The sequence below is a fragment of the Octodon degus genome, unplaced genomic scaffold (assembly GCF_000260255.1).
Source record: "Octodon degus isolate 3935 unplaced genomic scaffold, OctDeg1.0 scaffold00044, whole genome shotgun sequence".
Classification (NCBI taxonomy): Eukaryota; Metazoa; Chordata; class Mammalia; order Rodentia; family Octodontidae; genus Octodon; species Octodon degus.
Window position 1 is genome coordinate 119,395 of NW_004524620.1, and position 18,154 is coordinate 137,548.

At 42.3% G+C, this 18,154-nt stretch overlaps 1 protein-coding gene across 1 annotated transcript in view; it reads right to left on the bottom strand.

The window, feature by feature from the left end:
• Window positions 1-3,339: 3,339 nt before the first annotated feature.
• Window positions 3,340-18,154, bottom strand: part of Gldc (glycine decarboxylase) — a 123,612-nt gene continuing 108,797 nt past the window's right edge. The window contains exons 22-26 of the mRNA XM_023715826.1: window positions 15,305-15,416; window positions 8,632-8,727; window positions 5,621-5,793; window positions 4,512-4,592; window positions 3,340-4,047 (exon numbers count right to left, since the gene is read on the bottom strand). Coding sequence (XP_023571594.1) covers window positions 3,904-4,047; window positions 4,512-4,592; window positions 5,621-5,793; window positions 8,632-8,727; window positions 15,305-15,416 — 606 coding nt within the window. The 3' untranslated portion in view covers window positions 3,340-3,903. The remainder of the gene's footprint in view (window positions 4,048-4,511; window positions 4,593-5,620; window positions 5,794-8,631; window positions 8,728-15,304; window positions 15,417-18,154) is intronic.

Genomic DNA, 18,154 nt, shown 5'->3' on the forward strand with positions numbered 1-18,154 from the left:
GAACCCATTAATTACTAATGTATATATATTCCAGGTGTGTATCTACACATCCATACAGTTAGAGAAATCTCCAGTCCTGGTGTCTTCAAGGTCAACATGATTTAAAGTTGTGTGGACTCCCTATCAGTTTCTGTCACTATTCAGCTCCCTTTCCTTCAGAATTTGTTTTTAAGTAAGAAGAGGATTCTGCTCGCACATTCATGGTTTTGCTACAGATATGGGAATAGTCCTCACATCTGTTTAGTCTGTATCTATGAAACAGATTTGTCAGGTATTTTTCATAAATTATTTACCATTCATTTACCTTATGAAGTAATTGGCGTTATTTCCATTTTACAAGGAACAGGTTTCAGAGTATTTTTCCTAAGTACTACTGTCCAGTGTTGAGTCTAAAATTTAAACTCAAGTACTTTATTGTAGGTCGGTAGGTAATACAGATACATAGATATGTATGGCTCCTTGACAGCTAAGTTGTTCGAAAGAGAACTAATGTGCAAGCTAAATGTCATGTAAAAATACCTGACAACAATTACTGCATGATGCACATTTCTTTTAGACTCTTCTCATTGTTAAGCTATAATAATCATAGGTATTCTTCCTAAATGCAACTAGTTTGGAGGAAATCATGAAATTGTATAAGGAACTTTGTTCATCTTTTTCTCCTCAGAACTGCTCCATGCTTGGAAGCATAAGATGTCATGACAGCACTTATTTGAATGGCAGGTGCAATTCCAGGCTAACAAACAGCTATCTCTGATTAAATGGAGAAATAGTGTCTCCCAGCTAATTTCCAGTTATAAACTTCCAAAGGTGTAATTAGCTAGCACTACATACCATTCTCACTCCTTTGTTAATGGTGTATTTATTGAACAGACTATCCCACTATCTCCAGCCAACTAAGAGTTTTAGCATTGTCTTTTTTTAACTAGTAAAAACATTGATTTTCTCACTGAGGGAACTATTTCTATGCAGTTCATGTTAAGTGGATGTTCTTGGACACAAGTTAACTTCCCCCGCTCCATTCCTTACGTGAAAGTTCTTGGACACAAACAAGTTAACTTTTCCCCCCATTCTTTATGGCTGGCTTTTTAAGAAAACTTTGAGTGTAGTTCTACTTTGGCTAATTGCTTCTACAATAGCTGGTAGCAGTTTCAAATTAAGTTTTCAGTGGCAGCAACACTAGGAAAATGTACGGTGACTGACTTCACTACCGGTGTCTGCATTCCACGCAGTTCTCTGGAGTTTATGAGTTGGGCTGTTCCTTTTAAGACTTCTAAATTTCACCAAGTTGTATTTTTTAAGTGACTGCACAAGTGCTTTTGTAGGAAATTTAAAATGTCATAGACACACATGTGATGTTAAAGGACAATGTAACAGATCAGGCAACGCCAAAATTTCACTTGCAGGAGTTCAATTGTATGTTTAAAAATTCCGTAGGTTCTGTTGAATTCAAAAGAAACTATCAAATACAAATTGGAGACCACCATATATTCATAAAATTTTATTTTCAAAAGGTGCAATCTGTACAACACTGTATTTAATGTCCCTGTATTATTATATACCTAAAAATAACTAAAGTGATAAATCTTATAGTATGTGTACTTTTAAAATTTGGGGCACATTGCATACAAAGCCATTCAAAGGATCCATCTTCAAGGGCCTGGAATTTTGGACACACTGTTAAAAACTAGTTACAGTGACACTGGAAATACATGTTTCCATGTCAGTGTGCCTCTGCGAGATGAGGCATCATTTCTTTATTCATTTGATGTACTGCTTTTTATTTAACATGCACTGCATCGAAGGCCCCTGTTCAACATTGAAAATCCAATGACAAATCATATATGGCCACTGTCTGCAAGCACCTTAGGAATTTTTCTGTCTTGGCACTCAGTTTGTTTCCTCCTGCTTTGTTTTGACTGGTTCCTCACTTTCTGCCTCCTACACTGAGCTGCTGATGAAGCCCTTATAAGATGCTGCAGGACAAACAGGCACCGGCAAAGCCGTGGTTGGCGAGTGCTCCAGGAAAGGGTAACGTACATAACACAGCAGTGGGGAGGGGACCTGCACAAGTGTTAGATAAGTGCAGCTTGTCCTTCATTGTTAAGTCACCCCTGTGACTCAGTTACCTGCATTTGCCTCTGACACTGGAGGCAGCCGGTAGATGACTAGCTGTGGAAACAGCCTTGGTACACAGTTTCAAACACTTGAAGAAAAAACAGACCTATTTGCTTTTTGGCTGCTTTCATATGCTAGCACTTCCCAAAGAGCTGCTGCCCCATGGCCCACAGGCTAGTTTGTGTGGGCAGAAAGGTTTCCAGTGTGGGGAGGGGCATGTCTCCATGTTTGCAGTTAGACGGCAGTGCAGTAGCCTATTTGGGCTGAAAGGTGTACTGAAAATGGTCAGCTCCTAGTTAAAATTTTCGCTTCTTTTATGAGCCATATGACCATGGATATTTCTTTATACCTTTCCTTGATGTAAAAGTAGACTGTTAATGGTTAAGTGCTCTTTCCAACATTCATTCAAAATAGTATTTGAGACGTATCTCGTTTATTATGTAAAAGAACCATGGAGCCCACCACTTCTTGGTTATAGTAAGTCCTATAAACTTTTAGTGAGAATTCAATACAGCATGCTGACCTTTTGTCAGCATAAAACCTAGTGACCCTGAACAATTGCTGAGATAAATTGCTGCCCACAGAACTGAAGAACGAGTAATATTCAAGTCACATCTCAAACCTTTGCTGTTTGTGGAGGACAGCAGTTCGTTGTCATCACACGAATTCCCATGCAAAGCCCATTCTTCATTTTTAGTTAGAAATTATTGATTTTGACTGGGGTGGCAGCCGGTGCAAAAAAAAGACCTTGCCTTACTCATATTCAGGAGTGATGATGTGAACAGATCCTGGCCAGTTCAAAATAAAGCCCCTGGGCAGAACTGGCTGTGAAGCATTTCAGAAGTGGCAGACTTGGATGGAATGTGCCTTTTCTTTTCTGGTCTCCTGTTTTTCCTATCTAGAAGGGATTTATGATACCTGGATATGCATCAGCCATCTGCGATAATAAGAATGAAAATTATATGCAAAGACAGCAAGATGAAAGTGAACCAGCCCCTTGGCTTATTACTTCTGGGCGTACTGTTAGAGGGGAAAGAAATTGCTACTTCATTGAATTTCTACACAATGAAAAGGGCTAATGTGAACTTCGCTGGTCACCAGCCATTTTATCCAGTCAAAGATAAAACTGACAGCGTAACGATGGCTGAGTGTTCTCTGTGTTCCTTAGCTCCTCTCTGAATCTGGAATATGGTAAAGTAAAATTATAAAAATAGAGGGTATTTTTTCAAATTGCACTGTTTTATTAGAACACTAATAAATGGAAATTTAAAAAAAAACCCACACAGAGAAAAAAAGGAAAAACCCTCAAATGTTATTAAAGATTAGACAAAGTAGGCAGAAAAAAGGAGTTCAGTGTATACAAAATGTAAACATTTGCCCTGGGATTTACCACAGAGGGCACAGTCCAGAAGGACTTATTTGGAACAAAAATATATGTAGTAAATCTCTAGTATAGCCCCCCCATCAGCACACTTGCCACCCCGAAGGTTAAAGTTGCTAGAACACCCAGGACATTCCATGCAGAAAATTAAATGGCTCCTCATCAAAGCAAGCTGAACACTGAGCGGCACACGTGGAGGCAGAGGACTGAGGCACAGGGATCTTCCAGTGATTAGCTGCCACTCACTGTGCCACCTGACTCTCCTATTTACCTTGACAGAGATTACAGAAATATAGTCTGTGAAACCCCTACATGAGGCAGGACTGGGAAATGAAATATTTATTACTCATCAAATACTTCAGGTAAAGGCATGAAATCAGTTCCTTGAACTTACAGAGTATAGACTAAGAAGATGCCCTTTTTTGTTCAGAAAATGGGGACTCATAAACTTCCATGGGTGGGCAGGTACAGACCAGGTGCTGATCTCCGTAGATGTCATCAATCCGGGCGATGGTTGGCCAGAATTTGTTTTCTGGTTTCACAAAGGGCTAGAAAGGACAGAAGATGGGAATGCTCTGGATGATCTGAAAGTTCTCTCTTCAGGGAGAAAGAGGTTATGATGATACTTTTGCAGCCCATGACACCATGAGCTAAATCCACTCTGTCCCCTTCCTCAAAAAATAACTTGATTCCTGATCCTGTGTCACTTAGACTGCAAAGCCCCTTCCCCATAGCAGAAAGAAGATTGCACTTGGGGCTCTCTCCCTGTTGGACAGGGGTACAACATGTTCATGCACCTGGCAGGACTCCAATAGGGTTTTGTCCTCTTGTGTACCTAGGTGTGGCTGGCCAACCACCTGACTTTGACTCTAGGCCCTTTGCTCTGTGCTCCTCCCCATGGCCCATGTTTCCTAGAGTCCACAGTTCCTATCATGAGGCTGGAGGAGAGAGACAGGGAGGTGCACTGCACACGACCACCATCCCAGGCGGCACGTTCAGCTTGAGAACTTACGAGTGGAAATGCTGCCACCTCTCTGGAATACGGTCGATCCCAGTGGGAAGATGTGACACAGGTCAAGGAGTGTGGAGACATCTGAAACACAGGCGGAGGGTCAGAAACACAGGCGGAGGGTCAGAGCAGTGTATGGCCTTTTCCTCCACGTTATAACCCAACCATCAAACTTCTAAGGTGAGACTGTAGAGAGGAAGCAGTTGTTTTGCATCACTTGAGGGATGGGGAATTTTTAATGGTAAAAATCCTCCAAATATCAGAAATGTAGGTGATAATAAGCACATATCTTCCACCAAACAGAAGTAGAATAAACACTGTCATATTTGCTATATTTTGGGGTTGTACTGATAGCATTTTTATACCCTCTATGCGCAGTAACAGCATACAGGATAATTTGGCACATTTTTAAAACCTGTTATCCTATGAGAAGTCTTGTTTTTATAACTCAATACTTTTAGATGTCTATTGCCATTTTTTAAACTAGCCTAAGTCCTAGAGGAATCGCAGTCTCCAGAAGGAAAAGAGAAATGACAGTAAAAACAATTGTGCTGTCTTCATCACACTGTAACACACTCATATAGCAAAGTGCCTGCCTTCTGTGGCCATCGGTCCCTAAGAATATTTATATATTTATATTGTGTGGTAAATGCAGAAATTCTCTTTATGCTATAATCTGACCACAGGGTATCAGACAGACAGACCAACAGAATGGTAAGACTTCTCCAGCTAGAGGGTCCTTCAGCCTCCGCTCCGTCCTTCAGTAATCAGGTTTACAGCTCTCACCATCACACTGTACCTGAGAGTAGCTGTTATCATGTAGCTCTGGATGACTTAAACTGATAATGACTTGACCTTCGCAAAAGAACTGCCTCAATCCCAGCACTCAGGAGGCTGAGGCAGGAGGATCGTTGGAGTTTGTGACCAGCCTGGGATACAAAGTGAGTGCAAAGCCAGCCTGAACTGCACTGTGAGACCCCATCTCAAAAAGACCAAAAGGAAAAACAAATTGTCTCAGTCTAGGCAAGAACATCCTCTTCAGAAGTTGAGCACCGTGCAGACAACACTGTCTACTCTGGATCATGCTGAGGAAGATCTCAGCACGTCCGCACCTTCAGCGGGTTGACCCTCGGGTCGATGCGGCCCTCCTCGATGTCAGCAATTTCTTGCCGAATGCTTATCATGGCATCACAGAATCTGTCCAGCTCGGCCTTGTCTTCGGACTCAGTGGGCTCCACCATGAGAGTCCCTGCCACAGGCCAGGACATGGTGGGCGCATGAAAGCCTGCAAGAGGACACAGAGAAGCTTGCCTCACTGACCGGCCTCCCTACATCTGAAGACGAGTCCTCTCTGTCTAAAACTACCAATTACCCCGTTATTGTGAAATGAGACATCGCATACAACACGTGCATATTTTACAAGGGAAAATACTTTTAAATATACTAAAATGTTAAGATGTTGTCACTAGGAAACTAGGATGAGTTTTGATGTTATTGTGTCTTTACAAGTTTTGAGGCTGAGATTATGTATCAGTGATACAGCACATGCTGAGTATGCTGAGTATTTCATTTCAAGGGCCAGGGTTCAATCCACAGCATCCAAATCCAAAGATCAGTACTTGTAATGGGGAAAAACAATATTTGAAATTATTAGCCTACCAAAATTGAAATAATGAAGTAACAGACACAGAGGCTGGGGCAGATCTTCACCAACCCCACTTCCCTGTTTTACAAAAGTAGACACTGAGGCTTGTTCAGTTCGTGGAAAGTCTTCATCCTCGTACTACACAGAGCCTGAAGTGGTGTCTGTGTTTACAAAAGTTTTCAAATGTCAGATGAACTGAGCAGCAGTGTGATCAAAGGAGATTTCCTTTCTGCACAAAACAACGCTTTCCCTTTGTATTTTTCTATGAAACTATTTTTGGTGCTGTTGGAGAGTGAACCTAGGGGTGCTTTGGTCATACTTGTGTGCCTTAAAAATTACGTCCCCAACATTTTATTACAAATCTTCAAACATTTAAATTGAACAGACTACCCACATACCCACCACCCTCCGCCTAGATTCTACAGTGGCTTGTTACTGTATTACACACCTGTTCATGCAGGGCTGCTCTAGTGCTGCTCTACATTCCCAACCTTTTAAATTTATGTTCAGACATTACATGATTTATGCTGAACATACCAATTAAAAATGTTTTTTGCATGAAATTCATGTATATTACCTATAAAAATTTGAGGAAAAGCAATCTGAAAACAAAAAAAATTGTATTACATTTCATTGTTGTGGACATCCCACTAATGGGACAGTGAGCATTGAACTTCCAACTCTCCTGCTTTAGCTCTTGGAATAGCTGGTTATAGGTGTGTGCCCCAGTGTCTGGGCCCCTCTTTAGTGATCATTTTAAAGTACAATGTAGTCACTGACACACTTCATGCCCTAAATACTTCATGCATACGAGAATTCAGTATTCATAATTTTCTGATAAAATTTCCTTTTTTATTTTTAAAGAATATACTGATCTTATTCATTAAAGTGTGTGCTCAGTTCACTGTGTGAGTAAATTCAGTCTAAAAGATTGTTTTAATAGTTCCTATTGTGCTTTAGAAATATATATTTCTAGGTGACACTGATTCCAGAGGACCAGGATAGAGCCTGAGTCTTAAAAGTCCCAGGAGATTCTGATAATTAGTTTAGAAGCCACTGTCCCAAGACGGTATGCTAAATGTTTCCTAGAAGACTCATCCAAATGCTTTTGGTTCCTTTCATTGCAAATGTAAAATTTGTTTCTATTAATTAAAATCTGTTAAACATAGAGATTACAAGGCTTCTACCCTAAACATGTTATTCAGTAGGTGTGGCTAAGACCTAGCACCGTGCTGTCAGTTTCATGTGCCTACTGTGTACCAGGCAGTTGGACCAGTCTGGGCTTTGGACCAGTAAGGAAACTCTTCTCTCAAACATTAAAACAGTGCCTGGGTAGATACAGCACAGTCGAGCCATAGTGAGCGGTGGCTTTCCTTCCCACCTTTCTCCACCCTTCCTCTCCCATTCTGTGGGCTGCAGTTGGGCGCGTGATTCAGGCAATGCACCTCAGAACTGAGAGTCTTCACTTGCTTCAACGGGTTTTACTCAGCCCTTGGCCAGGAGGGCAGAAAGGAGGAAGAGCAAAGGGGAGGACTGGAGAAGGGAGAGGGGAAGCAAGGCCTACTGTTGGGTTATAGGATCTACAGAGCAGAGATTTTTGGGCTATTTGCTACTATCATTAATAAAGGCTTTCTCTGGATTTCCTGTTATCAGTGTTGATTCTGTATAACAAGATCATTCAGGCGAATGAATCATACATGGGACTCTCACTATAATGCAATACTAAAACTATTCAATTAACATTGCACATTCAAGTCATTAAAATTCAGATAATAGGACTCGACACTGATCCAAAGCAAATTTCTCCCCAAGAGTTGGAAGATTATAAGTATTATAATGCCACAAAAAACATTATTTTAAGGAGGACTTCATTAGGTGAGAAACCAATAATATATAAAGGCCCCATATCTTTCAAAATGTTTCACAGAAATGTGCATCTTCTTTGTGGAAACAATAACCGGACACTCGTGCGGGTCTCCTGCCTGCACACCTCCCACGCCAGCAGCTCCTCCTGTGCACTCTGCTGGGAGAAGTGAGCAGGGTCGGAGGAAGAATTTACCACTCACACAGGCAAGGAAATCATTTTCTTTGGAATTTAAATTTTGACCTATAAAAATTTCTTGGCTACAACAGATTCAAGATGTATATGTTAACATCTTTTGAAGAGCAAGACCAGTGCAGCCATAAAGGGAAAATATTTCCACTATTATTTTAACTCGTTCACAGTGGCTATAATTCATATGGCTCACTGCTGGGTACCCTGGTCCATGGGCAGTACAAGCTCCTCAGTGGGCCAGTCACATACACACTACTGGGGGCTCAAGCTGGCGGGAAGGGGTGAAAGCTTACCAATAACCCTGTGCTCTCACGTGCCCATGGATCAGGTTACTGTGTGCCTTCACATGCATTTATGTCTGAGGAAGAGGTCCCAAGGCAGCAAGAGGAACTATGAATGTCAAAGGCCCTAAATTCACTCACCATAATCCTGGAGCCGCTTGGCCACATCCACAGCCTCAATATTTGCAGATTTTTTGAAGGGTCTTATATCCAAAATGAACTCATGAGCCACATAACCTGTACAGGAAATTGTTTCAGCCCAAGGTTAGCATCATCTTATTTTACTCTAATTCAGCTCTTTATGAATATCAAGGAGGACAAAGAAGCTATAAGCGCCTGTCAAGTGTATAGCTGGCAATAAAGACCTCATTTTCTGCATCATGTGTGCCTTTGATTTTACTTCACTGCACACGCAAGAGCCTAACCATGGCTGATGAGGTGGGAGGCATTACTGGAATGCTTAAGGGGAAGTGGAAGGATGATGCTGCTTCTACTCTGATCTCCTTGCAAGAGTTAAACACTTCATCCGAATCCTGATCCTTTATGTGAAATATTTCTGGAACCGAAGATCCATTGACAGTTCTCATAAACTTTACTGTCAACATCAAAAAGCTTTTCTCCAAGCTTTTGAGGTTTTGATTTCAAGATGTAGACTAGGATTTTTTTTTTTTTTTTTTGGTGGAACTAGGGATTGAACTCAGACCCTTGTGCTTGCCAGGGAAGGACTTATTCCACTGAGCCATATCCCCGGCCCTAGACTAGGATTTTAAAGAGGCACTGTTAGGCATTATGTCAAAGTGGCAAGGAGGCCAGAATCTGTGTAGGTCAGGTCACTTTGTTCTAACTTGGATACAGATTGCTTCTCTGGGCCTAGGTGGCCTTCTCCTGGGTACAAGCTACTGACCACTCTTCTGCCATCGAGAATAAAGAGGAAGTCAAACAACGTATCTTGGGACCTCCCGAATGCCATGGTGTACCAACTAGTGAACTGCTTTGAAGCAAAGGTTTAGTCATAAGACAGTAATACAGTTTTTTGTAACCTGCTGTTCCGATTTGACAAATGGTGAATTACTTGCAGGCAAGCAGAGAAGACAGCTCAAGCCTTTAAAGAACAGCCTCAGCCACCAAGAGCTCCTGAAGAAAGCTGGGACCTGCCCTGCTTCTTACATAATGAGTAATCAAAAAACAATTGGCTCTGTATGAGAATTAAGGTACGAAAGCCTGAGACTGAATATATGTAAATGTCTATTTTTAAAATACGGTTTTTAACAATGACGGGCAATGAATTGGTAAGGAGTATGACTCAAAAGTAGGTTTTATGCATGAGTAGGTAAACTGAGGAAGGGCTGGTGAGATGGCTCAGTAGTCTAAAGCACCTACTTAGAAGAAGCTAAGCTAAGCAAAGCAAAGCACAGGGACCGCGGTTCAATCCCCCAGCACCACATGCCAGCCAGCCCCGCCCCCTGGTGGGCTGAGCTGGCCACACACACAAAAAATAAATAAATAAATAAAAATAAGAAATTAAAAAAATATATATCATTAAGAATCTCTAAAAAATAAAAAAAAAAAATAAATAAATAAATAAAAATAAGAAATTAAAAAAATATGTATCATTAAGAATCTCTAAAAAATAAAATAAATAAAATAAATAAATAAATAAATAAAAATAAACTGAGGAAAAACAAAGCACCAAAGAGGACCAACTGATAGGACACACAAGGAGAGCTCACGACAGTGTGTAAGGCGTTGTCAACTATTAATGTCAGGGCGCTTCAATCCCTGGCTATGCAGCACCACTTTCGAAATCCAGAATGGTTGCTCTTCTCTGAGCCTCTAGATGCCACCCTGAACTCTATGACAATGATAGAAGCAAGAAAGATAACTGAACCTCAGTGATTGGAAGGACACACACTGTTGCGCGCAAGTGGAAAGGAGCTGTTCTTGCTGGCAGACAGAATAAATAGGTTTCCAAGAAGAGATTCTATAATAGCTGCAAGGCACCATCCAGCCACAGCCAACCCAGCCTTGCTAATACCAAGACCTCATCTGCAGAGGCCCCCTCAGAGCCAAGTGGTTTGGGAGAAATCCACTTGAAAAATGAGGTTCAGATGTTATTTTCTGAATCTATACTCTATGTTCAAATGGAAACTAGTGGAATTTCAGTACCACTCGATGTACTTCAGCTCTGAAAAGAATGAAACTTCAACGTGGTCACTATCAGAGTCCACGCTTGTCTTTGTTTATGGCTTTAAGAAGAAACACAAACTAGCCTGGGTACACAGCAGGCCAGGGCAATCCAAAGTAGACACTGGAGACTGAGCAGCTGTCTTCCTGAGCCTGACCATGATTAAAGCTGAGGACGTAAAAGACACCAAGACAAAGGGGCATAAAGGAGAAGAGGGAGGCTGGGATGGCGGGAACACAGAAGCACCTTGGCTGTAGTCAGAATTCTTCCCGCACGTGTCACTTGACTCGTGAGTCTGAAAACAACTCAGGAACATGCTGCCAAAGAGTGCTTCCCAAACCCCTCCTTGAAAGAAGGGCCTGGACCTTACTTTTCCCACACCCTCCAAGAGGCTAACTAGAATGATAAAACTGACTAGGTAATTGTTTTATAAAACTTGGGTGGGCAATCAAAGTTCCTTTGAGCACTACAGTAATACAAGGACCATGACTAACGGAGTTACGACTGCTGGCTGATTCCCTAGGAAGGAGGTCGGGTACCCTGAGCCTCTGGCTTCTGCAGGGTCACTTGAGGGGTGGGGGTGGGGACATGAAGGGTTAGCTTCAGAAGCCCCTGCCCACTGACGAGCAAGGGCCACCTCAAAGTGTCTCCGGGGTCAGGCCTTTGCAGGCAGAGTTGGGTTTGTCTCTGAAGTTAAAAAACAATGGATAGGCATAGAAAGTGGAACACTAATCAAATAGTGCCACACTAGCAAAAACTGACTACTCTGGGTGACAGAGACTCTAGTTTCTGAGAGAGAAACTCTCAGAAGACTCACTAGGATTCTGTTTTCAGACTTCCGAGACAAGTGACACATGGGGGAAGAGTTCTAACTAGAGCCACACAGGAGCCGTAGGTCACAAGGAAGCTGATTCTCCTGGAAGATGAGATACTTGTGAAGTTTTAAAAATCTTTAAAAATGCTATCAATACCTGTTAGGCTGGCTGTTAATCTGTATGTATGATAATTACTTTCATAAGGACTTACAAGATAAATACATTAATCTGATGCTGGTAGAAAAGGGGCTCGGGGGGGGGGGGAAGGGGGCACAACAATTGAGATGTGTTACATCCATGTACCGCAGCTCACAATGGTCACGAGGTGCTGTGTACATGTACTAATAAAAAGCTAGAAAATGTTATCTTCCGTACAGTAATCAGTCCCCTCCTCCCTCATCCAAGCAGAGGCTGCTCTCACTGCCCCGTTCCCGCTAGGCACTTCTGTGCTCCGGAAAGCAATAAGCTTTAACAGGCTAGCTCTCTCAGAGCAATGGCTCATAAAGGCAAATCTGGAGTTCATTAGAATGATTGCCTCACTGTCATTCCCAATCCCAAACTCTTATTTAGGATGGGTAAACATGATTAAGATGAACAACAATGTCTAAAACAGCCCTCAGACATTATTTAGAGTACAATGTGTTTATTGGGAACATTTCTATTCTGGGCCCTCAGGAGGTAGGGTGGTGGTGCTTGGCTTTTTAGGCCCTGAGACACTAAGTTTCGGATTGTGTAATGAAGGTCTTCAGCAGACCAAACATGAGAACTTTTGGTTTCATGAAATCTGGGACGGGGTAATAAAGCCTGTAATCAACATCTATTTCTGTTTGGGATAAAAAAAAATACTATTTGTTGTTTAATTCTGAGGTAAAGTGTCAAAAATGAAAATTTCATCCATCTCTTTGTTCTTCTCCCCTGGAGGACCAATCACACCCCATTCAGTGTACATCACTTCTTCTGCTACTGGGTCACTTCTGCACTGAGCCCTATTTTTATTTTTTCTTTGAGACAAGGTCTCAGTACATTGCCCAGGCTGCTCTGAAAAATCTCCCTACCTGAGCCTCCCAGAATGTCATTCTTAAAGAAATTGTGAACATATTAAAAACCACCAAACTGCACACTTTAAAGTGGCAAAGAGCAGGGTATATGAATTCTATTTCAACAAAGCTCTTAACATTCAATATAAAGAAATTTAAAGTATAAAGTTTAACATATAAAGAATTAAGTAGAGAAAAACTTAAGCCTTGTATATTAAAAGAGCAAAATCATTTTTCATCCATAAATCATATATTTTCTAAACTTCTGCGGTTTCTCAGTCTGGCATTCTGTTCTCAGGAGGCCCTAGTGTGATGGTCACTCGAACATCACATCAATGGAAAATAAATTAGAACAAAGCCTCTGGGGAACAAAGGGAGGCCGTATGTATCCAGAGTTCAAAGCATTCAGCTCCTGAGGTAGTAACTTCTCTTTCAAAGATAAAATAAATGCTTCCAAAAATTTAAGTGGACAATTTTAGTTGCGATATTGTTATAATTATAGACCATTGAGAAGAAAGCTATAGAACTGTTTAAATAACAATATATCCATACAGTGGAATCAACATAGGAAACAAAGAATAGTTAATAACATGGGAAAGTACTCATAAGATAATGTTAAAAAGTAAGATGAAATCCGTATTTTTATTTTCATTGATCTCAAGATGAATGAACCACCCCTCTGAGTTTTGTGGGGTCTTTAAATTATTTTTAAAATCTTTTTTAAATTAATTAATTTGGCACAGGGTCTCGCTACGCAGCTCAGACTCATGATGCTCCTGTCTCAGCCTCCCCAGCGCTGAGATTGCAGGTGGGTACCACAACACCCAGTTTCAGTGGCCAGTATGGCACACCCAGGGTTCCGGGACTGGCACGGCATGGGATGCTGGGGATTCAACCCAGTTCCTTGTGCTTGCCAGGCAGGTGCATAGGCTGCTGAGCTATTTCCCCAGCCCTTGCTTTTGTTTTGTTTGTGGTATTACAGACTGAACTCAGTGTGTGAAGCATGCTAAGGCAAGCGCTCTACAACTGAATTATAACCCTTTTAAGAATTACATTATATTTGGAGTCAGGGTCTCAACCAAGATGTCTAGGCAAACTTATGATTCTCCTGCTTCAGCTCCCCAGTAGCAGAGATTACCAACATGCACCATTACAGCAGTGAGAACCACTCCTTCAGATACGTATTTATACGGCAGGACCAACTTTTGCAGACCAACACCACAGATGGATGCTGGCCTGGGCCTGCTGCTGCCTGACTGTTCTCCCTGCCCCAAACTCCAAGCCTCTCCCTACGGCTCTCACCCTGGACCCACGCCAACCTTCCCAAAGTTCAGCTGGTCCTCAGCTCCAGACGTCCCCATGAGGTGACTTTGTCCAACCTATTATCCTATCTCCTGTGCTTCATGCTGTTTCATAGGCTCTTCCTTAGCAGCTTAAAATCACACTGCTTTTTCATATTTAAAAAGAACACAGACCTGCTTCCCATCAAAGCAGTCCCAACCAGCTTTCTCATCCAAACTCCTCCCAGCCATGAACTTGTCTCCCTTCTTCTCACCCTCTGCCTACTTGTTAGCTCATTTCTATCTTTGCCTGGCGCCTGCCTCTCCTTTTTAAAAATTAATTTATTTATTAATTTATTTTTAAGAACTACAAACTACACTCAAAGGTGACCAAAGGCTTCCTAATTGATGAAATTAAGCATTCTTTTTAAAATCAAATTTGTCAGTTATACCTCAATAGATCTGGAGAAAAAAAAAATAGATCTGTAAATGCAAAAACAAAGTAAAACCATCTCCTCACTCATGAAAGCGGGCCTCTCCTCGTCCCGCATACCACACACACCTGTCTGTGGATGTATGTACAGCTGTGTCTAGATGACCCCGAAGCCCTGTGCTCATCAGTGGGGCTTCTGGGAAGCACCTGGGTCATGGGAATGTGATACTGGACTAGTCCAGTGATGGGTTCATAGTTAGGTGTGATGCCGAGAGGTGAGGCCTGCAGGGAGGAGCAGCTGGGGCGCTTGGGCGTATCTCTCTGTATCTCTCTGTCCCTCCTCCAGCCGTCAGCGTGCTGCTTCCTGCCTGCCATGCCAGCAACTGTTTCCCCTCTGTGACACCCCTCTGGCATGCTGTCCTGCCTTGGAGCCAGCCAACTATGGCCTAAAAGCTCTATAATCTGTGAGCCAGAACAAACCTTTCCTCCTTCAAACTGTGGGTACTGGGTATTCTGTCCCATGAGGGGCCTACAGGTGACAGGCCAAGTATGGGTGTTGGAGAAGCACAGCAGGCCCAGCTCCCGCTCACCCCAGTCTGGAAGTCTGAGGCAGTGAGAGGTCCTGGGGGGCAGCTGCTCAGTGAGGGGAGCTAGAGGAAAGTAGCTCTCTTCCTGGGGCAGGGAGGCCGCGGAAAGGAGGTGGGACAGGAAGGATATGCAGGGGCTTCTCCAGAGAGAGGCACTGCGGCCTGCCTTCTGCGTGGACTGCCTCCGCAGCGCCTCCTTAACGTCGCCCTCTGCTGGAAGTGTTTTGCTCTGTCATTTGGCAGCATTCTGCTTGGACAGCTTTGTAAGAGGGCTCTTAAACTGGGCTGTGTAGACTAAGTGCCTCGTAAATAATGCTGTCAACTACATGGAAGCTGTTTTCAAGAACTCTCCGCTTTTTCTCTGTATACATTAAGCAACAGAAGTCTCCCTCCCACTTGACAAAATCATGTCTTAGTTTGGCCAAGAACAAAACAAAGCCAGGCCCAAGGTGATGGTAATCTAAAGTTGATACTTGCCTCTCGCACCCCTAAAAAGGATCCTGTAGTGTTTTTCTAATCGCTTAGCCATGTAGTTGGCATTTAATATAGCAATTTCTGTGGCCTGTTTAAGGCCCTTGCTTCCCATCATCTGCAACAAAGAGAAAAAGAGCCATCAATCTCTGAACAGATGAACCCAACAGTCCATTCACTAACAACACACTTCCAGGTAAAGCCCTCCCAAGGAGATGTCCGTCTACTATAATTCTGTGGATTAGGGATGGATGGAAAATCTGAAGAAGGCTCTCTGCTGGTATTCTCTAAATTTTTCATAAGTTTCTTTGGTTTCATTCTTCAAGCACTAAAATTTAATTTTTTATTAGAATAGTAATGCCTACAAGAAGTTAACTTTGATTTCTGGTTATTATGTTATCTAAAGAGAAAAGAGAACTGATCTCAGTTTGCAAGTGCTTGGGGGTTATCTTGTTTTACTGTGAATTTGAGATATAATTGGTAATTGGCAGCAAGCCCATGAGATCTGGATCAAACTCTCCACTCAATCAGGCTTGTGTGGATTGCCTTCCCATTGTGTACAGTGACAGCCACTTAATGTTCAACTGAATCTCACCCTGTTCTAGCCACTATCAAACAGGCTGTGAAGAAGTATGACAACACCCTTATGACCAAGACCAACATCTTGATCGTGCCCCATGAGGAAAAAGGGAGGTATGTCTGACACCTAAATATAATGCTTTGGGAATCACCAACAAAACTGGGATCATCTGAACTGAGTCCAGGTAGTAATTCTAAATATCCATTTTTCTCACATATGAATGTGACAAAAAAAAACATGACAGCGTGTCTTCTTATCTTAAAATAAGGTAGTTTATGTGTTCAGGACTTCTTTCATAGCCCCACAATGGTGTTTTACATTGTCCTTCTAAATATTTTCTAGAACTTTAACCTTATTTCTGAATATTTTGTTTTATTGTGGCAATATTAGGGGAAGATTTTTCTTCTATTACATTTCTTATATAAATGTTTTACAGACTATGTAAAACTTGTTAATGCTTATGTGAGAAATCTTCTGTATTTACTATCACTGAACAATTTAATAAATCATCTTATTGTTAAGACATTCTACCCGGTCCTGGTCTTTCTTAAGTCCCTACGGTCATGTGGGGTAAATGTTATCGCCGGTAAAGAGCTTGGTATCAACATGACCCCAACTTACATAACTAATGTAAAGCAAATGAAAGATCACCAAACAATGACACCAATGTCCCAAGTAAGGAGAAATTGACAACCCAAACTACTCAAAGAAAGGTCCCTGGAGCAAAAGTTAGACCTACAATCTGAAAAATGGGCCGAAGTTGGACAGATGAAGAAGGGGGAGCCATTCTAAGTGAGAAGAAGAGCAAACACCGAAATGTGCAGGAAGGCACCTGACTGTCACCCAGGAGGCATGACAGGGCAGGGCAACTGCGTCTATATCTTCTAAGCCTAGGCCCCTCACTAGCAAGGCCAAGGATTTGTTTCAGCCACTACATCTCTCAAACTGATCTCAGAGTCACCGAGCATCATCCTCAAAGTGCTGATGTCTCGAGCCCCACACGTGCTGAATCTTATTTTCTCTGGGAGGAAGCCAAGGCACGTCCTAGGACAAGCCAGTGATAAAATTAACAGGAAGCTGAGAGAGAGGCTCGTGGCCCCAATAGGGTGAGTCTCCCAGTCCTATGGGGGTGTCCAATAAACCTCAGAGCAGAGAGAGAAGAGTCCTACTAGAGTCCTGGGGATAAGTAAAAAAAAAAAAGAAAAAAGAGAAGCCCCAAGGTCAGAGAACAACCTTGAATATTACTTTATTTTTGTTCTGTTTTTTGAGACATGTTCTTGCTCTGTAGTTCAAGCTGGCCTAGAACTCAGAGATCCTCCTGCCTCAGCCTCCTAGGTGCTGGGATTGCAGTCATGTACCACTACTCCCAGTCTATTTATTTTTTCAACTATAGCTCTGGCAGGTACTCTAGGCATATGGCCATACCAGCCGGAGGGTGTTTATTTTTATATGTGAGAAATCATCTTCAACCCAAATACGTCAGTACAAATAAGCCACATTTACGAAATCTAGAGATCAGAGGGGAATGGAAACTTGATTTCATTTGCCAAAAAAAGACCTTTCTTCTGTTTTGTTATTTACTATTTGCGAACAACTTGAGTATTATTTTTAAAAGCAGGTTCCAGTTTCTGAGGTACAGAACTGTTCCAGATTCCAAAAAACTTTTCCTGAAGAATCATAAACACCAGTGCTCAGGAGCAACAGCCAGCAGGGCACCGGCATGATCTGCATGGTTGAACTTGGAGCTGCTGTTTCACCAGAGCCCCCCTTCTTTAATGAGGGCCCTGGTTTGGGGAAGCCGCTCTAATTAGCTGAACAAGCATTCCTGACCAGGAGCTTGACAATCCAGGAGTAGGCATGCCAGCTCCAAAAGAGCTGTATAAAATAAACACCGGCCCTAGTGTTTTTTTGGAGAAATAAAAAGGAAGGAAGCTCTGGCAAAGACTAATTACCCCCAGTAGGCAGCCCCACAAGCGCTGAAGAGCTCAGGGCTTCTGGAAACTACCGCACAAGCAAATTTCTGCTACTTTTCATCTTACCTCCTGACTGCCAAGAAGTACAAAGCGAAGCGGGAGCATTCCTAAAAATGTATCCCAGGTTTTCACAAAAGTGTGATAATTAGCGTGTGGACTGCTCTACACTTGCAAGGGGCTAAATCCTACAGGAAACCACACAGCGTGGCCAGAACACTCACAGGCCACGGGGATCCTAGCTGTGCCTGGAAAATTGATCTATGTGACACATCGGTGTCTCTGCTGTTAAACGCACCATGAAAT